This window comes from Phyllobates terribilis, unplaced genomic scaffold (assembly GCF_046119375.1).
Source record: "Phyllobates terribilis strain yellow unplaced genomic scaffold, ASM4611937v1 Scaffold_12__6_contigs__length_324123572, whole genome shotgun sequence".
In the NCBI taxonomy this organism is placed as follows: domain Eukaryota; kingdom Metazoa; phylum Chordata; class Amphibia; order Anura; family Dendrobatidae; genus Phyllobates; species Phyllobates terribilis.
The window spans coordinates 310,026,588-310,048,989 of NW_027362772.1; the positions used below are offsets into that span (position 1 = coordinate 310,026,588).

Genomic DNA, 22,402 nt, shown 5'->3' on the forward strand with positions numbered 1-22,402 from the left:
CCAGCTGTACATATATAATTGTATACAGGAGATGCCCAGGTTATACCAGCTGTACATATATAATTGTATACAGGAGATGCCCAGGTTATACCAGCTGTACATATATAATTATATACAGGAGATGCCCAGGTTATACCAGCTGTACATATATAATTATATACAGGAGATGCCCAGGTTATACCAGCTGTACATATATAATTATATACAGGAGATGCCCGGGTTATACCAGCTGTACATATATAATTGTATACAGGAGATGCCCAGGTTATACCAGCTGTACATATATAATTATATACAGGAGATGCCCAGGTTATACCAGCTGTGCATGTATAATTATATACAGGAGATGCCCAGGTTATACCAGCTGTGCATGTATAATTATATACAGGAGATGCCCAGGTTATACCAGCTGTACATACAGTTATATGAAAAAGTTTGGGCACCCCTATTAATCTTAAGCTTAATGTTTTATAAAAATTGAAATGAGGTTTATTGTACTAACAGAAAATCTGCAATCTGCATTCAAACAAAATTTGACAGGTGCATAAGTATGGGCACCCTTATCATTTTCTTGTTTTAAATACTCCTACCTACTTTTTACTGACTTACTAAAGCACTTTTTTTGGTTTTGTAACCTCATTGAGCTTTGAACTTCATAGCCAGGTGTATGCCTTCATGAGAAAAGCTACTTAAAGTGGCCACTTGCAAGTTGTTCTCCTGTTTGAATCTCCTCTGAAGAGTGGCATCATGGGCTCCTCAAAACAACTGTCAAATGATCTGAAAACAAAGATTATTCAACATAGTTGTTCAGGGGAAGGATACAAAAAGGTGTCTCAGAGATTTAACCTGTCAGTTTCCACTGTGCGGAGCATAGTAAGGAAATGGAAGAACACAGGGACAGTTCTTGTTAAGGCCAGAAGTGGCAGGCCAAGAAAAACATCAGAAAGGCAGAGAAGAAGAATGGTGAGATCAGTCAAGGACAATCCTCAGACCACCTCCAGAGAGCTGCAGCATCAACTTGCTGCAGATGGTGTCACTGTGCATCGGTCAACTATACAACGCATTTTGCACAAGGAGAAGCTGTATGGGAGAGTGATGCGAAAGAAGCCGTTTCTGCAATCACGCCACAAACAGAGTCGGCTGAGGTGTGCAAAAGCACATTTGGAGAAGCCAATTTCTTTTTGGAAGAAGGTCCTGTGGACTGATGAAACCAAGATTGAGTTGTTTGGTCATACAAAAAGGCGTTATGCATGGCGGCAAAAAAACACAGCATTCCAAGAAAAACACTTGCTACCCACAGTAAAATTTGGTGGAGGTTCCATCATGCTTTGGGGCTGTGTGGCCAATGCCGGCACCGGGAATCTTGTTAAAGTTGAGGGACGCATGGATTCCACTCAGTATCAGCAGATTCTTGACAATAATGTTCAAGAATCAGTGACAAAGTTGAAGTTACGCAGGGAATGGATCTTTCAGCAAGACAATGATCCAAAACACCGCTCCAAATCTACTCAGGCATTCATGCAGAGGAACAATTACAATGTTCTGGAATGGCCATCCCAGTCCCCAGACCTGAATATCATTGATCATCTGTGGGATCATTTGAAGAGGGCTGTCCATGCTCGGCGACCATCAAACTTACAGGAACTGGAATTGTTTTGTAAAGAGGAATGGTCAAAAATACCTTCATCCAGGATCCAGGAACTCATTAAAAGCTACAGGAAGCGACTAGAGGCAAAAGGAGGATCTACTAAATATTAATGTCACTTTTCTGGTGAGGTGCCCATACTTATGCACCTGTCACATTTTGTTTGAATGCAGATTGCACATTTTCTGTTAGTACAATAAACCTCATTTCAATTTTTATAAAACATTAAGCTTAAGATTAATAGGGGTGCCCAAACTTTTTCATATAACTGTATATAATTATATACAGGAGATGCCCAGGTTATACCAGCTGTACATATATAATTATATACAGAAGATGTCCAGGTTATACCAGCTGTACTTATATAATTATATACAGGAGATGCCCAGGTTATACCAGCTGTATATATATATAATTATATACAGGAGATGCCCAGGTTATACCAGCTGTACATATATAATTATATACAGAAGATGTCCAGGTTATACCAGCTGTACTTATATAATTATATACAGGAGATGCCCAGGTTATACCAGCTGTACATATATAATTATATACAGGAGATGCCCAGGTTATACCAGCTGTACATATATAATTATATACAGGAGATGTCCAGGTTATACCGGCTGTACATATATAATTATATACAGGAGATGCCCAGGTTATACCAGCTGTACATATATAATTATATACAGGAGATGCCCAGGTTATACCAGCTGTACATATATAATTATATACAGGAGATGCCCAGGTTATACCAGCTGTACATATATAATTATATACAGGAGATGTCCAGGTTATACCAGCTGTACATATATAATTATATACAGGAGATGCCCAGGTTATACCAGCTGTACATATATAATTGTATACAGGAGATGCCCGGGTTATACCAGCTGTACATATATAATTGTATACAGGAGATGCCCAGGTTATACCAGCTGTACATATATAATTATATACAGGAGATGCCCAGGTTATACCAGCTGTGCATGTATAATTATATACAGGAGATGCCCAGGTTATACCAGCTGTGCATGTATAATTATATACAGGAGATGCCCAGGTTATACCAGCTGTACATATATAATTATATACAGGAGATGCCCAGGTTATACCAGCTGTACATATATAATTATATACAGGAGATGCCCAGGTTATACCAGCTGTACATATATAATTGTATACAGGAGATGCCCGGGTTATACCAGCTGTACATATATAATTGTATACAGGAGATGCCCAGGTTATACCAGCTGTACATATATAATTATATACAGGAGATGCCCAGGTTATACCAGCTGTGCATGTATAATTATATACAGGAGATGCCCAGGTTATACCAGCTGTACATATATAATTATATACAGGAGATGCCCAGGTTATACCAGCTGTACATATATAATTATATACAGGAGATGCCCAGGTTATACCAGCTGTACATATATAATTGTATACAGGAGATGCCCGGGTTATACCAGCTGTACATATATAATTGTATACAGGAGATGCCCAGGTTATACCAGCTGTACATATATAATTATATACAGGAGATGCCCAGGTTATACCAGCTGTGCATGTATAATTATATACAGGAGATGCCCAGGTTATACCAGCTGTGCATGTATAATTATATACAGGAGATGCCCAGGTTATACCAGCTGTGCATGTATAATTATATACAGGAGATGCCCAGGTTATACCAGCTGTACTTATATAATTGTATACAGGAGATGCCCAGGTTATACCAGCTGTACATATATAATTATATACAGGAGATGCCCAGGTTATACCAGCTGTACACATATAATTATATACAGGAGATGCCCAGGTTATACCAGCTGTACATATATAATTATATACAGGAGATGCCCAGGTTATACCAGCTGTACATATATAATTATATACAGGAGATGCCCAGGTTATACCAGCTGTACTTATATAATTATATACAGGAGATGCCCAGGTTATACCAGCTGCACATATATAATTATATACAGGAGATGCCCAGGTTATACCAGCTGTACATATATAATTATATACAGGAGATGCCCAGGTTATACCAGCTGTACATATATAATTATATACAGGAGATGCCCAGGTTATACCAGCTGCACATATATAATTATATACAGGAGATGCCCAGGTTATACCAGCTGTACATATATAATTATATACAGGAGATGCCCAGGTTATACCAGCTGTACATATATAATTATATACAGGAGATGCCCAGGTTATACCAGCTGTACATATATAATTATATACAGAAGATGCCCAGGTTATACCAGCTGTACATATATAATTATATACAGGAGATGCCCAGGTTATACCAGCTGTACATATATAATTATATACAGGAGATGCCCAGGTTATACCAGCTGTACATATATAATTATATACAGAAGATGCCCAGGTTATACCAGCTGTACATATATAATTATATACAGGAGATGCCCAGGTTATACCAGCTGTACTTATATAATTATATACAGGAGATGCCCAGGTTATACCAGCTGTACATATATAATTATATACAGGAGATGCCCGGGTTATACCAGCTGTACATATATAATTATATACAGAAGATGCCCGGGTTATACCAGCTGTACATATATAATTATATACAGGAGATGCCCAGGTTATACCAGCTGTACATATATAATTATATACAGGAGATGCCCAGCTTATACCAGCTGTACATATATAATTATATACAGGAGATGCCCAGGTTATACCAGCTGTACATATATAATTATATACAGGAGATGCCCAGGTTATACCAGCTGTACATATATAAATATATACGGAAAGTATTCAGACCCCTTTACATTTTTCACTCTTTGTTTCATTGCAGCCATTTGGTAAATTCTAAAAAGTTCATTTTTTTCTCATTAAAGTCCACTCTGTCCCCATCTTGACTGAAAAAAACAGAAATGTAGAAATTTTTGCAAATTTATTAAAAAAGAAAAACTGAAATATCCCATGGTCATAAGTATTCAGACCCTTTGCTCAGTATTGAGGAGAAGCCCCCTTTTGAGCTAGTACAGCCATGAGTCTTCTTGGGAATGATGCAACAAGGTTTTCACCGCTGGATTTGGGGATCCTCGGCCATTCTTCCTGGCAGATCCTCTCCAGTTCCGTCAGGTTGGATGGTGAACGTTGGTGGACGGCCATTTTCAGGTCTCTCCAGAGATGATCAATTGGATTGAATAAAATCATGTCTTTTTAAATCAAGCTGGAGTCTCCGTTATCCTATGGGTGCGGACCCCAACCATGTAAGATGAAGTATAGAATTTAGTTATACAGGGTCTAGCGCTTTTGATACTTTTTGGACTTCAACGAATAATTATGTTTGCTGTTTTCAAACAGATTGATCCACTTACTCCATTTATAATGGATCTAAAAGAAGGAGTAAATGTCTAGAAAAACAAGAGCTTCTGATTTATTTAAACAGGGACCCTCCAGTGTCGCTCAAGAAACCTCTACGCATAATAAAGAAGTAATCCCTTAAATATAGGACTGCATTAGCCAGAATAAAATAAAGAAATACCAACGAGATCTTATGGATTTTGAAAACAATAAGGATCTTACGCTGGTAAATTAAAAAGTTTAAAAACATCACCCAACCAAGAAATCAGAATCTGGCCTTAGAGAGCCGGTACCGGTCACACACGGAGGACATTGAAGGTAACAGTAGTGGGGGCTTTTCACACTACTAAAGGCAACAAGCCGGAACTAAGACTTACAGACATGTTCTCAAAGAGCCTTGGAAGGAGCATTAGAAAATTACCATGCTAAGCATCCAATCCAATACCTGCCTTTCATAATGAATGAATCCTCATACTAGGAAAGCCTTGGATTTAGGCATTATTACTAAGAAAGTGTTTGATACAGTCAATAACTGTCATCCTAAACTCCCCACCTTCTATCTCATTCCGAAGCTCCACAAGAACCCCACTGACCTTCCCGGCAGACCCATTGTCTCCGGCAATGGTGGTCTATGTCAGGTCATCTCCGATGTCATCGATCACTTCTTAAAACCTATCGTATCCACCCTACCATCCTTCATCCAGGATACCAATGCCGCCCTTCAAAGATTGAACCACCTCTACATTCCGGACCAGGCCATCATGGTAACGGTGGATGTAGAAGCTTTATATACTTCCTTGGTATACTTGCTTCGTACCTGAGGATCCACCAGTTTGGAGCCAGAGTTAATTGAACTGTTATTAATCCGCCTGGAATATGTCCTCAAACACAATTTTTTTATGAAAAATAAATACATCTATTTACAATTACAGGGTACTGCTATGGGGGCCTCTTGCGCCCCCTCCTACGCCAACCTGTTCTTAGGGGCGTGGGAGAAGGACATATTCCAGGCGGAAACTATTCCTGGCATCAACCTGGTACAAGGGTGGATGCGGTATATAGATGACATCTGGTTCATGTGGGACGGGTCAGTGGGGGATTTTGATGGAAGCCCTTAATAACAATAACCTAAATATTAAACTGATATACCAACATGGTAGGGAACTTGATTTTTTGGACCTTAAAATCCGTATTTCTGAGGATGGACAGGTCATCACGGACATCTACCGTAAGTGCACGGCCATAAATTCATTGTTGCATGCGTAATCTGCCCATTTGCCCTCTACTGTGAGGGGAATCCCTATTAGTCAGTTCCTTAGGGCCAAAACGTATCCGCAGCAATGAACAGGACTTTGAAAAACAGGCCGGTATCCTCGCCCAATGCTTTTTGGATGGGGGGTACAGTAGGAGACAGGTTAAGCGGGGATATATGCGAGCCAAAAAGGCCTCAAGAGAACAGCTAATTTATAATGCCCCCAAAGGAGCCAACACTAATAACAACAATGCAGTGCGATTTATATCGACATATAACAATCAATGGAATGAAGTAACATTGATCGTCAAAAGACATTATTTACTGATCCCATTTTGGCCAAGACCCTCCCTGTGGACCCATCAATGGTGGCAAAAAGATGTAAAACTTTGAAGGATATATTAGTGCATAGCTACTATGACCCTGCGTCCAAGGGAAGAATCTCTACCATCCCTAACGGGTTTTTTTTTCCATGTGGCCATTGTAAGGCATGTTCAAATTTGGTTAAACCTCAGTCTTTCTCCAATTATGATGGCACGAAAACATTCCAGATATGGAAACCTCTAAACCGCAGCTCCAAAAGGAGTCATTCGTTCTGCGGAAAGTCCCTGCCGGAAACTCTACATTGGCCTTACCACAAGAGAGCTGAAAATCCAGGTAAGGGAGCACGCGCGGGACATCCAGAAAGCAATCAACGGCGAAGACCCCACGTTGCTAAAAACCATTCCACGTCACTTCAGAGTACATCGCAATTGTTCCCCTAGAGGCCTGAAAGTTTTTGCTATTGATCAGATTGTTGTTTCGGCGGTTTCCATATGAACACGTGTGAGATTTTAACAGACGTATTTTTCCAGTTATCAGATGGCAACTTCCTTACCCGATTCCCTATGGGGGCGATGGCGGGCGTATGGAATGATGACCGGTTGGACATATGATGGGACGAATTTCCCTCTTGAAAAGAATTGGTCCTTGATAGTCTTGTACAAAAGGACCACGAAGATATTACACAGTATGGGATGGCAATTATTTCGCAACACTTATCCAGTTATAGGAGTTGGATTACCACTCTTTTGGCGCTTGGTTACCTCCCCTGGGTGGGATCCATACATCCCATGGGCTATAAGGAATAATTATGGGAATTATAGATAGGGACAACGCAGGCAATGTGTTTGATATTGCTTCTTGAACCATATGTTGCCCCTCTGTATTTACAGAAGGGGTACGGCATTAATGTATTATATGTCTTCTTCCCATTTATTGTATAACATGAAGTGCGTCCGATTTGATGTATTCACTTTATGCGATGCATTGTTCTTCTTTATCCCGTACACTTATGATGTTCTATTTTCGCCTTTGGGACGTACATCTTGCCCGTTGATAGATATGGGTAGGACTTTCTTTTATATATGTTAACTTATATCTTACCACAATTCGTTCAGTATTCCGGCTGTAGTATTCCCTCGGGCCGAATCTATCACCACAGGTCCCCCCCGTAAACTACTTCTTTCCCCTAACCGCCTGTAGATCTTCCCTTATCAGTTGTAGGAACCGTCGCTAAGGACTTGGAATGCTTGTGCGTGCGCAGGCGCGCGCGACGTCACCCGTTGACTTCCGGGAGCGCGCTATTCCTGGTCCGCGTGCGTCACTATACCGGAAGTCCCAGGAATCCCGGAAGAAGCATATTTGCGAAACGGTGTAGGGGTTGGAGAGGTGCTCTCACATTCCATGGTCTATCCCTATCCTCGGCCTTTACCAGGTAAATTAAGATCATCTGTTACCTTTGGTGTTGGTACCACAGTATGATGCACTTTAGCTCTATTTCTTTGCAATGTGGCAGTATATTGTGTTAAATTATGGTTGCACTTGGCACTTTACATTTATTATTAACTCTATACCTGGTCCCATTCAGTGCATATAGATGAGTTCATGTGCAATACCGGCACATTCCCCTTTTCAGTATAGCAGCTTTATAATAATCTTCTATTGAAATAGGGATATGATTCATCTCCATTTAGCATCTCTCCACTGAGGAGGTTTCCTGTTTATAAGAGTTTGTGATTTTTAACCTGTTTTCAATAAAATCACGTCTTTTTAAATCAAGCTGGAGTCTCCGTTATCCTATGGGTGCGGATCCCAACCATGTAGGATTAAGTATATAATTTAGTTGTACAGGGTCTAGCGCTTTTGGTACTTTTTGGACTTTAATGAATGCTCAATTGGGTTTAGGTCAAGGCTCTGGCTGGGCCAGTCAAGAATGGTCACAGAGTTGTTCTGAAGCCACTCCTTTGTTATTTTAGCTGTGTGCTTAGGGTCATTGTCTTGTTGGAAGGTGAACCTTCAGCCAAGTCTGAGATCCAGAGGACTCTGGAAGAGGTTTTCATCCAGGATATCTCTGTACTTGGCTGCATTCATGTTTCCTTCAATTGCAACCAGTCGTCCTGTCCCTGCAGCTGAAAAACACCCCCATGATGCTGCCACCACCATGTTTCACTGTTGGGATTGTATTGGGCAGGTGATGAGCAGTGCCTGGTTTTCTCCACACATACCGCTTAGAATTATCACCAAAAAGTTCTATCTTCGTCTCATCAGACCAGAGACTCTTATTTCTCACAGTCTGGGAGTCCTTCATGTGTTTTTGAGCAAACTCTATACGGGCTTTCATATGTCTTGCACTGAGGAGAGACTTCCGTCAGGCCACTTTGCCATAAAGGCCCGACTGGTGGAGGGCTGCAGTGATAGTTGACTTTGTGGAACCTTCTCCCATCTCCCTACTGCATCTCTGGAGCTCAGCCACAGTGATCTTGGGGTTCTTCTTTACCTCTCTCACCAAGGCTCTTCTCCCACGATTGCTCAGTTTGGCTGGACGGTCAGGTCTAGGAAGACTTCTGGTGGTCCCAAACTTCTTCCCTTTAAGAATTATGGAGGCCACTGTGCTCTTAGGAACCTTGAGTAATGCAGAAATTCTTTGATAACCTCGGCCAGATCTGTGCCTTGCCACAATTCTGTCTCTGAGCTCCTTGGGCAGTTCCTTTGAGCTCATGATTCTCATTTGGTCTGACATGCACTGTGAGCTGTGGGGTCTTATATAGACAGGTGTGCGCCTTTCCAAATCAAGTCCTATCAGTTTCATTAAACACAGCTGGACTCCAATGAAGGAGTAGAAGCATCTCAAGTAGGATCACAAGGAAATGGACAGTATGTGACTTAAATATGAGTGTCTGAGCAAAGGGTCTGAATATTTATGACCACGTGATATTTCAGTTTTTCTTTTTTAATAAATTTACAAAAATTTCTACATTTCTGTTTTTTTTCAGTCCAGATGGGGTGCAGAGTGGACTTTAATGAGAAAAAAAATGAACATTTTAGCATTTACCAAATGGCTGCAATGAAACAAAGAGTGAAAAATTTAAAGGGTCTGAATACTTTCCGTAACCACTGTATAACTATATACAGGAGATGCCCAGGTTATACCAGCTGTACATATATAATTATATACAGGAGATGCCCAGGTTATACCAGCTGTACATATATAATTATACACAGAAATGCCCAGGTTATACCAGCTGTACATACAGTGAGGAAAAACAGTATTTAGTCAGCCCCCAATTGTGCAAGTTCTCCCACTTAAAAAGATGAGGTCGGCCTGTAATTGACATCATAGGTCGACCTCCACTATGAGAGACAAAATGAGAAAACAAATCCTGAAAATCACATTCTCTGATTTGGAAAGAATTTTTTTTTATTTTGGTGGAAAATAAGTATTTAGTCAATTACAAAAGTTCATCTCAGTACTTTGTTATATATCCTATAGCCACTCCTTCGTTGCCCTGGTGGTGTGCTTGGGATCATTGTCATACCGAAAGACCCAGCCACGTTTCATCTTCAATGCCCTTTCTGATGGAAAGAGGTTTGCACTCAAAATCTCACGATACATGGCCCCATTCATTCTTTCATGTACACGGATCAGTCGTCCTGGTCCCTTGGCAGAGAAACAGCCCCAAAGAATGATGTTTCCACCCCCATGCTTCACAGTAGGTATGGTGTTCTTTGGATGCAACTCAGCATTCTCTTTCACCTCCAAACACGATGAGTTGTGTTTCTACCAAACAGTTCTACTTTGGTTTCATCTGACCATATGACATTCTCCCAATACTCTTCGGGATCATCCAAATGCTCTCTAGCAAACTTCAGATGGGCCCGGACATGTAATGGCTTAAGCAGGGGGACACATCAGGCACTGCAGGATCTGAGTCCCTGGCAGCGTAGTGTGTTACTGATGGTAGCCTGTGTAATGTTGGTCCCAGCTCTCTGCAGGTCATTCCCTAGGTCCCCCGTGTGGTTCTGGGATTTTGGCTCACCGATCTTGAGATCATTTTGACCCCACGGGGTGCGATCTTGTGTGGAGCCCCAGATCGAGGGAGATTATCAGTGGTCTTGTAGGTCTTCTATTTTCTAATTATTGCTCCCACAGTTGATTTCTTCACACCAAGCTCCTTGCCTATTGCAGATTCAGTCTTCCCAGCCTGGTGCAGGGCTACAATTTTGTTTCTGGTGTCCTTCGACAGCTCTTTGGTCTTCACCATAGTGGAGTTTGGAGTGTGACTGTTTGAGGTTGTGGACAGGTGTCTTTTATACTGATAACAAGTTCAAACAGGAGCCAGTACTACAGGTAATGAGTGGAGCACAGAGGAGCCAGTACTACAGGTAATGAGTGGAGGACAGAGGAGCCAGTACTACAGGTAATGAGCGGAGGACAGAGGAGCCAGTACTACAGGTAATGAGCGGAGGACAGAGGAGCCAGTACTACAGGTAATGAGTGGAGGACAGAGGAGCCAGTACTACAGGTAATGAGTGGAGGACAGAGGAGCCAGTACTACAGGTAATGAGTGGAGGACAGAGGAGCCAGTACTACAGGTAATGAGTGGAGGACAGAGGAGCCACTACTACAGGTAATGAGTGGAGGACAGAGGAGCCACTACTACAGGTAATGAGTGGAGGACAGAGGAGCCAGTACTACAGGTAATGAGTGGAGGACAGAGGAGCCAGTACTACAGGTAATGAGTGGAGGACAGAGGAGCCAGTACTACAGGTAATGAGTGGAGGACAGAGGAGCCAGTACTACAGGTAATGAGTGGAGGACAGAGGAGCCAGTACTACAGGTAATGAGTGGAGGACAGAGGAGCCAGCACTACAGGTAATGAGCGGAGGACAGAGGAGCCAGCACTACAGGTAATGAGCGGAGGACAGAGGAGCCAGCACTACAGGTAATGAGCGGAGGACAGAGGAGCCAGTACTACAGGTAATGAGTGGAGGACAGAGGAGCCAGTACTACAGGTAATGAGTGGAGCGCAGAGGAGCCAGTACTACAGGTAATGAGTGGAGGGCAGAGGAGCCAGCACTACAGGTAATGAGTGGAGGACAGAGGAGCCAGCACTACAGGTAATGAGTGGAGGACAGAGGAGCCAGTACTACAGGTAATGAGTGGAGGACAGAGGAGCCAGTACTACAGGTAATGAGTGGAGGACAGAGGAGCCAGTACTACAGGTAATGAGTGGAGGACAGAGGAGCCAGTACTACAGGTAATGAGTGGAGGACAGAGGAGCCAGTACTACAGGTAATGAGTGGAGGACAGAGGAGCCAGTACTACAGGTAATGAGTGGAGGACAGAGGAGCCAGTACTACAGGTAATGAGTGGAGGACAGAGGAGCCAGTACTACAGGTAATGAGTGGAGGACAGAGGAGCCAGTACTACAGGTAATGAGTGGAGGACAGAGGAGCCAGCACTACAGGTAATGAGTGGAGGACAGAGGAGCCAGCACTACAGGTAATGAGTGGAGGACAGAGGAGCCAGCACTACAGGTAATGAGTGGAGGACAGAGGAGCCAGCACTACAGGTAATGAGCGGAGGACAGAGGAGCCAGCACTACAGGTAATGAGCGGAGGACAGAGGAGCCAGTGCTACAGGTAATGAGTGGAGGACAGAGGAGCCAGTACTACAGGTAATGAGCGGAGGACAGAGGAGCCAGTACTACAGGTAATGAGTGGAGGACAGAGGAGCCAGCACTACAGGTAATGAGTGGAGGACAGAGGAGCCAGCACTACAGGTAATGAGCGGAGGACAGAGGAGCCAGTACTACAGGTAATGAGTGGAGGACAGAGGAGCCAGTACTACTGGTAATGAGTGGAGGACAGAGGAGCCAGTACTACAGGTAATGAGTGGAGGACAGAGGAGCCAGTACTACAGGTAATGAGTGGAGGACAGAGGAGCCAGTACTACAGGTAATGAGTGGAGGACAGAGGAGCCAGTACTACAGGTAATGAGTGGAGGACAGAGGAGCCAGTACTACAGGTAATGAGTGGAGGACAGAGGAGCCAGCACTACAGGTAATGAGTGGAGGACAGAGGAGCCAGCACTACAGGTAATGAGTGGAGGACAGAGGAGCCAGCACTACAGGTAATGAGTGGAGGACATAGGAGCCAGCACTACAGGTAATGAGTGGAGGACAGAGGAGCCAGCACTACAGGTAATGAGTGGAGGACAGAGGAGCCAGTACTACAGGTAATGAGTGGAGGACAGAGGAGCCAGCACTACAGGTAATGAGTGCAGGATAGAGGAGCCAGTACTACAGGTAATGAGTGGAGGACAGAGGAGCCAGTACTACAGGTAATGAGTGGAGGACAGAGGAGCCAGTACTACAGGTAATGAGTGGAGGACAGAGGAGCCAGTACTACAGGTAATGAGTGGAGGACAGAGGAGCCAGTACTACAGGTAATGAGTGGAGGACAGAGGAGCCAGTACTACAGGTAATGAGTGGAGGACAGAGGAGCCAGTACTACAGGTAATGAGTGGAGGACAGAGGAGCCAGTACTACAGGTAATAAGCGGAGGATAGAGGAGCCAGCACTACAGGTAATGAGCGGAGGACAGAGGAGCCAGCACTACAGGTAATGAGCGGGGGACAGAGGAGCCAGCACTACAGGTAATGAGTGGAGGACAGAGGAGCCAGTACTACAGGTAATGAGTGGAGGACAGAGGAGCCAGTACTACAGGTAATGAGTGGAGAACAGAGGAGCCAGCACTACAGGTAATGAGTGCAGGATAGAGGAGCCAGTACTACAGGTAATGAGTGGAGGACAGAGGAGCCAGTACTACAGGTAATGAGTGGAGGATAGAGGAGCCAGTACTACAGGTAATGAGTGGAGGACAGAGGAGCCAGCACTACAGGTAATGAGTGGAGGACAGAGGAGCCAGCACTACAGGTAATGAGTGCAGGATAGAGGAGCCAGTACTACAGGTAATGAGTGGAGGACAGAGGAGCCAGTACTACAGGTAATGAGTGGAGGACAGAGGAGCCAGTACTACAGGTAATGAGTGGAGGACAGAGGAGCCAGTACTACAGGTAATGAGTGGAGGACAGAGGAGCCAGCACTACAGGTAATAAGTGCAGGATAGAGGAGCCAGTACTACAGGTAATGAGTGGAGGACAGAGGAGCCAGTACTACAGGTAATGAGTGGAGGACAGAGGAGCCAGCACTACAGGTAATGAGTGCAGGATAGAGGAGCCAGTACTACAGGTAATGAGTGGAGGACAGAGGAGCCAGTACTACAGGTAATGAGTGGAGGACAGAGGAGCCTCTTAAAGAAGAAGTTACAGGTCTGTGAGAGACAGAAATCTTGCTTGTTTGTAATTGACCAAATACTTAATTTTCCACCAAAATTTTAAAAAAATTTCTTTCCAAATCAGACAATGTGATTTTCAGGATTTGTTTTCTCATTTTGTCTCTCATAGTCGAGGTCGACCTACGATGTCAATTACAGGCCTCTCTCATCTTTATAAGTGGGAGAACTTGCACAATTGGGGGCTGACTAAATACTTTTTTTTCCCCACTGTATATAATTATATACAGGAGATGCCCATGTTATACCAGCTGTACATATATAACTATATACAGGAGATACCCAGGTTGTACCAGCTGTACATATATAATTATATACAGGAGATGCCCAGGTTATACCAGCTGTACATATATAACTATATACAGGAGATACCCAGGTTGTACCAGCTGTACATATATAATTATATACAGGAGATGTCCAGGTTATACCAGCTGTACATATATAATTTTATACAGGAGATACCCAGGTTATAGCAGCTGTACATATATAATTATATACATGAGATACTCAGGTTATACCAGCTGTACATATATAATTATATACAGGAGATGTCCAGGTTATGCCAGCTGTACATATATAATTTTATACAGGAGATACCCAGGTTATACCAGCTGTACATATATAATTATATACATGAGATACTCAGGTTGTACCAGCTGTACATATATAATTATATACAGCAGGTGCCCAGGTTATACCAGCTGTACATATATAATTTTATACAGGAGATGCCCAGGTTATAGCAGCTGTACATATATAATTATATGCAGGAGATGCCCGGGTTATACCAGCTGTACATATATAATTATATACAGGAGATACCCAGGTTATAGCAGCCTGCTCCCCATCACCACGTATCTGGCTGCTGATAGGCTGCACACACTCACCACTTGTCCTATGAGCTGGAAGCCGGTGGGCAGCTTCATCCCGTAGACGGGGACGGCCGCAGAGTTTATCAGCCATTCCTGGGTCAGGAGATGAGAGCAGCTGTTACAATGTAGCAGTTCACGGAATGCAGAAATCTACAATATTGACACATTGTTACCATGTATCTTCCCAGCACTCGGTCTTCAGTCTTTGGGAAGTGGCTTAGAAAGGTCTCGAGGGTCGGCAGCGTCTGTCTCTGGAAGCAGTAGAAGACCACGCTGGCCAGTCTCGAGAGGGTCTCGCCTTGTGGAGGCTTCTCAAAAAAACGTGTAATTCTATAGAGAGAGGATAACTAGGAGCTGAGAACCACATAGTATCCGTCACACTAGGACCAGTATTATAGCTCTCTGGGGTTAGGGGAGTCACTCAGCTTTCCACAGACCCTGAAGGGAAATTATCTGCCCCTACAGCCCCTGCACTGTATTCTGCTCCACCTGCATCAGTCCTCACTGTAGTCCTCCCTTTAATAACGCTGGGGCTCTTATCTGTGATCACGGTGAATCTGAGGCGGCTCATGGATGACATTGGGGGTATCACTCAATCCTTGATTTGGAGCCCACCATATGCAGCTGCCTGGACCGTCTGCAGGTGAGCTTGTGCTGTTACATGGGACAACAGCCCAGGGAGCATCAAATATGGCGATTTATAGTCCGTCTATCAGACTGGAGATCATCCTCATGACATATTAGGGGTCTCACCGGTGACTGTCCGGACAGACTTCTACTATCCCCCGGGAAGACGGACTTTCACCTTCTTCCATCTCATAATAGATTGCAAGCTCACCGCCCTAAAACAAGACGGGGAAACCGATAACGTGCAAAACAAGGAGACACCTGGAGACACAGTAAGAGGGTCATGCCAACGTCACCAACTCCACGGTCATTAATGCCACCTCCACAACAACAACACGACTTTCCACTCCCATGATAACCACTATGGCCACCACCACCATGATCTCATACACACCCTGTAGCATCACTATAATCCGAGCAGTAACGCATGACCACCGCACAGCCACAGGCCCCAGCAGTCGCGCGTGGCCACTCCCCCTGCTACAGCCTCCTCAAGTCACGCGTGGCCACCACCAGCCCCCGCCAGTCATGCGTGGCCGCCGCCACCACCAGCCCCCGCCAGTCATGCGTGGCCGCCGCCACCACCAGCCTCCGCCAGTCACGCGTGGCCGCCGCCACCAGTCACGTGTGGCCACCACAAGCTTCCGCCAGTCACGCATGGCCAACCCCCGGCAGTCACAGCCTCCGGCAGTCACGCGTGGCCAACACCCCCCAACCACAGCCTCCGGCAGTCACGCGTACCCGATACCCCCCCAGCCACAGCCTCCGGCATTCACGCATGGCCATCACACCCCAGCGACAGCCTCCGGCAGTCATGCGTGGCCACCCCCAGCCTTCAGCAGCAGTCACACGTGGCAATCCACAGCCTCCGGCAGACAAGCTTGGCCACCCCCAGCCACAGCCTCCGGTAGACACGCGTGGCCACCCCCTATCCACAGCCTTCAGAGGTCACGCGTGGCCACCGCCAACCACAGCCTCCCGTAGACACGCGTTGCCACCCCCAGCCACAGCCTTCGGCAGTCAGGCGTGGCCACCCCCAGCCTTCGGCAGTCAGGCGTGGCCACCCCCAGCCTTCGGCAGACACGCGTGGCCACCCCCAGCCTTCGGCGGACACGCGTGGCCACCCCCAGCCTCCGGCGGACACGCGTGGCCACCCCCAGCCTCCGGCGGACACGCGTGGCCACCCCCAGCCTCCGGCGGACACGCGTGGCCACCCCCAGCCTCCGGCGGACACGCGTGGCCACCCCCAGCCTCCGGCGGACACGCGTGGCCACCCCCAGCCTCCGGCGGACACGCGTGGCCACCCCCAGCCTCCGGCGGACACGCGTGGCCACCCCCAGCCTCCGGCAGACACGCGTGGCCACCCCCAGCCTCCGGCAGACACGCGTGGCCACCCCCAGCCTCCGGCAGACACGCGTGGCCACCCCCAGCCTCCGGCAGACACGCGTGGCCACCCCCAGCCTCCGGCAGACACGCGTGGCCACCCCCAGCCTCCGGCAGACACGCGTGGCCACCCCCAGCCTCCGGCAGACACGCGTGGCCACCCCCAGCCTCCGGCAGACACGCGTGGCCACCCCCAGCCTCCGGCAGACACGCGTGGCCACCCCCAGCCTCCGGCAGACACGCGTGGCCACCCCCAGCCTCCGGCAGACACGCGTGGCCACCGCCAGCCTCCAGCAGACACGCGTGGCCACCGCCAGCCTCCGGCCACCCCCCAGCCACAGCCTCCGGCAGACACGTGTGGCCACCCCCCAGCCGTCACGCGTGGCTTCCCTCCATCCACCAGCAGTCACACGTGGCCTCCCCCAGCAGTCACACGTGGCCTCCCTCCAGCCACCAGCAATCACACGTGGCCTCCACCAGCAGTCACACGTGGCCTCCCTCCAGCCACCAGCAGTTACACGTGGCCTCCCCCAGCCACCAGCAGTCACACGTGGCCTCCCCAGCAGTCACACGTGGCCTCCCCCAGCCACCAGCAGTCACACGTGGCCTCCCCAGCAGTCACACGTGGCCTTCCTCCAGCCACCAGCAGTCACACGTGGCCTCCCCCAGCCACCAGCAGTCACACGTGGCCTCCCCCAGCAGTCACATGTGGCCTCCCCCAGCCACCAGCAGTCACACGTGGCCTCCCTCCAGCCACCAGCAGTCACACGTGGCCTCCCCCAGCAGTCACACGTGGCCTCCCCCAGCAGTCACACGTGGCCTCCCTCCAGCCACCAGCAGTCACACGTGGCCTCCCCCAGCAGTCACACGTGGCCTCCACCAGCAGTCACACATGGCCTCCCCCAGCCACCAGCAGTCACACGTGGCCTCCCTCCAGCCACCAGCAGTCACACGTGGCCTCCCCCAGCAGTCACACGTGGCCTCCCTCCAGCCACCAGCAGTCACACGTGGCCTCCCCCAGCAGTCACACGTGGCCTCCCTCCAGCCACCAGCAGTCACACGTGCCTAACTTGCCACAGCCTCCCTTTTGGCATCTTTATTGTCCCCACAGCTTCATCTTTCATCACAGATAGCTGCACGTGGCGCCGCCACACCCGCCTCACACAAGAAACCTTAACCTCTTGAATCCCACCTATCCCCTCTGATCTCGGCAGCCACGCCGGGCACCACGAGTCATAACAGTTATATTTGCCACCGCTGCCATCTGCCAGAGAGATGACAAAACCCCATAAAATAATAAATAAGGGCGGGCGGCACCGGAGCGAGGACCGCGGACTTTACCTTCAGTCTGAAAAATTTCTGCACTTGAGCCATGTCAAAGTTCTGGTCGGCACATAACATGTCAGCAGCGATCTGAGCGGAGGAAGTCAGATAATAAAGTAAGCAGCAGAACAATGGCGGACGGACGCGCCCCTCCCCCTCTACATGCGGATAAGTCACATCTGAAGACGATGATTCGCTCTATGCTGTCGCGAATAATGAATTAGGATTCTGCGGCGGCGGCGGCCGGCGTGTGCAGCGGCATCTACCGCGGAGCGTTATCACCACCAATTACACAGGAGGGAACGAGGAAAAGCTGCGAGAGGCTGATTAGAGCGGAGGAGACGCCAGGAGGGAGCGCAGCGCCGCGGCTGACACCGCCTAAGCTTTAAACTGCCTTTGATTGGACAATCACATGTTCAGCCATGATGTCCCCCCATCTCTCCAAAAAGAGCAAACACTGCAAATATTAAAGAGACGGCGGCCAAATAAATCTATATCCAAGGCTCAGCTGAAAGACGCCGAGTCCCAGCACTCATTAGATCAGGAGGAGAAACTGATTACCGAGGACGATGCAGGAATCCAGGTCACAAGACCCCGGAGACGCCGGCGCCGCATCAAGGGTCATTGTGTATGCATCGCGCCGTGCCAGGAGACAATGTCATACAGGAGGCTCAATTATGGAGAAATAATATCACATGGGAACGTCGAGAGGGCAAGAGTGACATCCACTGATGCGAGAAGGAGGGAAAATAGCCCCGGCCACTAGAGGGCAGTGTGGAGCCATTACAGGCCTTAATTACTCCGTTACAAGTCAGAATTTAAACAATGCAAATCACAACAGTATTAGTATTGTCAGTGTTAATTAATTGCATATTATATGTTTACATCTGTCAGAATTTCTGCTACATATTCTGAAATTCCTCACATAAACATCTTATGTCATAAGATTCTGTCTGCAGCCACCACTAGAGGGAGCTCCCTGTATACAGAGATACATGATAAGATTCTGTCTGCAGCCACCACTAGAGGGAGCTCCCTGTATACAGAGATACATGATAAGATTCTGTCTGCAGCCACCACTAGGGGGAGCTCCCTGTATACAGAGATACATGATAAGATTCTGTCTGCAGCCACCACTAGGGGGAGCTCCCTGTATACAGAGACACATGATAAGATTCTGTCTGCAGCCACCACTAGGGGGAGCTCCCTGTATACAGAGATACATGATAAGATTCTGTCTGCAGCCACCACTAGAGGGAGCTCCCTGTATACAGAGATACATGATAAGATTCTGTCTGCAGCCACCACTAGGGGGAGCTCCCTGTATACAGAGATACATGATAAGATCCTGTCTGCAGCCACCACTAGGGGAAGCTCCCTGTATACAGAGATACATGATAAGATTCTGTCTGCAGCCACCACTAGGGGGAGCTCCCTGTATACAGAGACACATGATAAGATCCTGTCTGCAGTCACCACTAGGGGGAGCTCCCTGTATACAGAGATACATAAGATCCTGTCTGCAGCCACCACTAGGGGGAGCTCCCTGTATACAGAGATACATGATAAGATCCTGTCGGCAGCCACCACTAGGGGGAGCTTCCTGTATACAGAGATACATGATAAGATCCTGTCTGCAGTCACCACTAGGTGGAGCTACCTGTATACAGAGATACATGATAAGCTCCTGTCTGCAGTCACCACTAGGGGGAGCTCCCTGTATACAGAGATACATGATAAGCTCCTGTCTGCAGTCACCACTAGGGGGAGCTCCCTGTATACAGAGATACATGATAAGCTCCTGTCTGCAGTCACCACTAGGGGGAGCTCCCTGTATACAGAGATACATGATAAGCTCCTGTCTGCAGTCACCACTAGGGGGAGCTCCCTGTATACAGAGATACATGATAAGATCCTGTCTGCAGCCACCACTAGGGGGAGCTCCCTGTATACAGAGATACATGATAAGATCCTGTCTGCAGCCACCACTAGGGGGAGCTCCCTGTATACAGAGATACATGATAAGATCCTGTCTGCAGCCACCACTAGGGGGAGCTCCCTGTATACAGAGATACATGATAAGATCCTGTCTGCAGCCACCACTAGGGGGAGCTCCCTGTATACAGAGATACATGATAAGATCCTGTCTGCAGCCACCACTAGGGGGAGCTCCCTGTATACAGAGATACATGATAAGATCCTGTCAGCAGCCACCACTAGGGGGAGCTCCCTGTATACAGAGATACATGATAAGATCCTGTCTGCAGTCACCACTAGGTGGAGCTCCCTGTATACAGAGATACATGATAAGCTCCTGTCTGCAGTCACCACTAGGGGGAGCTCCCTGTATACAGAGATACATGATAAGATCCTGTCTGCAGCCACCACTAGGGGGAGCTCCCTGTATACAGAGATACATGATAAGCTCCTGTCTGCAGCCACCACTAGGGGGAGCTCCCTGTATACAGAGATACATGATAAGATCCTGTCTGCAGCCACCACTAGGGGGAGCTCCCTGTATACAGAGATACATGATAAGATCCTGTCTGTAGCCACCACTAGGGGGAGCTCCCTGTATACAGAGATACATGATAAGATTCTATCTGCAGCCACCACTAGGGGGAGCTCCCTGTATACAGAGATACATGATAAGATCCTGTCTGCAGCCACCACTAGGGGGAGTCCCTGTATACAGAGATACATGATAAGATCCTGTCTGCAGCCACCACTAGGGGGAGCTCCCTGTATAAAGAGATACACGATAAGATTCTGGCTGCAGTCACCACTAGGGGGAGCTCCCTGTATACAGATACATAATAATATTCTGTCTGCAGCCACCACTAAGGGGAGCTCCCTGTATACAGAGATACATGATAAGATCCTGTCTGCAGCCACCACTAGGGGGAGCTCCCTGTATACAGAGATACATGATAAGATCCTGTCTGCAGCCACCACTAGGGGGAGCTCCCTGTATACAGAGACACATGATAAGATCTGTCTGCAGCCACCACTAGGGGGAGCTCCCTGTATACAGAGATACATGATAAGATTCGATCTGCAGCCACCACTAGGGGGAGCTCCCTGAATACAGAGATACATGATAAGATCTTGTCTGCAGCCACCACTAGGGGGAGCTCCCTGTATACAGAGATACATGATAAGATCCTGTCTGCAGCCACCACTAGGGGGAGCTCCCTGTATACAGAGATACATGATAAGATCTTGTCTGCAGCCACCACTAGGGGGAGCTCCCTGTATACAGAGATACATGATAAGATCCTGTCTGCAGCCACCACTAGGGGGAGCTCCCTGAATACAGAGATACATGATAAGATCTTGTCTGCAGCCACCACTAGGGGGAGCTCCTGTATACAGAGATACATGATAAGATCCTGTTTGCAGTCACCACTAGGTGGAGCTCCCTGTATACACAGATACATGATAAGATTCTGTCTGCAGCCTCCACTAGGGGGAGCTCCCTGTATACAGAGATACATGATAAGATCCTGTCTGCAGCCACCACTAGGGGGATCTCCCTGTATACAGAGATACATGATAAGATCCTGTCTGCAGCCACCACTAGGGGGAGCTCCCTGTATACAGAGATACATGATAAGATTCTGTCTGCAGCCACCACTAGGGGGGCGCTCCCTGTATACAGAGATACATGATAAGATCCTGTCTGCAGTCACCACTAGGGGGAGCTCCCTGTATACAGAGATACATGATAAGTTCCTGTCTGCAGCCACCACTAGGGGGATCTCCCTGTATACAGAGATACATGATAAGATCCTGTCTGCAGCCACCACTAGGGGGAGCTCCCTGTATACAGAGATACATGATAAGATTCTGTCTGCAGCCACCACTAGGGGGAGCTCCCTGTATACAGAGATACATGATAAGATTCTGTCTGCAGCCACCACTAGGGGGAGCTCCCTGTATACAGAGATACATGATAAGTTCCTGTCTGCAGCCACCACTAGAGGGAGCTCCCTGTATACAGAGATACATGATAAGATCCTGTCTGCAGCCACCACTAGGGGGGCGCTCCCTGTATACAGAGATACATGATAAGATCCTGTCTGCAGTCACCACTAGGGGGAGCTCCCTGTATACAGAGATACATGATAAGATTCTGTCTGCAGTCACCACTAGGGGGAGCTCCCTGTATACAGAGATACATGATAAGATCCTGTCTGCAGCCACCACTAGGGGGAGCTCCCTGTATACAGAGACACATGATAAGATCCT

General features: G+C 47.3%; 1 protein-coding gene across 2 annotated transcripts in view; it reads right to left on the reverse strand.

Moving 5' to 3' along the window:
• LOC141172832 (uncharacterized) overlaps positions 1-22,402 on the reverse strand; it is a 183,070-nt gene that overhangs the window by 125,036 nt on the left and 35,632 nt on the right. For both annotated transcript variants that reach the window (XM_073657389.1, XM_073657390.1), the window contains exons 5-8: positions 18,170-18,241; positions 15,572-15,660; positions 14,992-15,148; positions 14,834-14,911 (exon numbers count right to left, since the gene is read on the reverse strand). In XM_073657389.1, the coding sequence (XP_073513490.1) occupies positions 14,834-14,911; positions 14,992-15,148; positions 15,572-15,660; positions 18,170-18,241 (396 nt within the window). The remainder of the gene's footprint in view (positions 1-14,833; positions 14,912-14,991; positions 15,149-15,571; positions 15,661-18,169; positions 18,242-22,402) is intronic.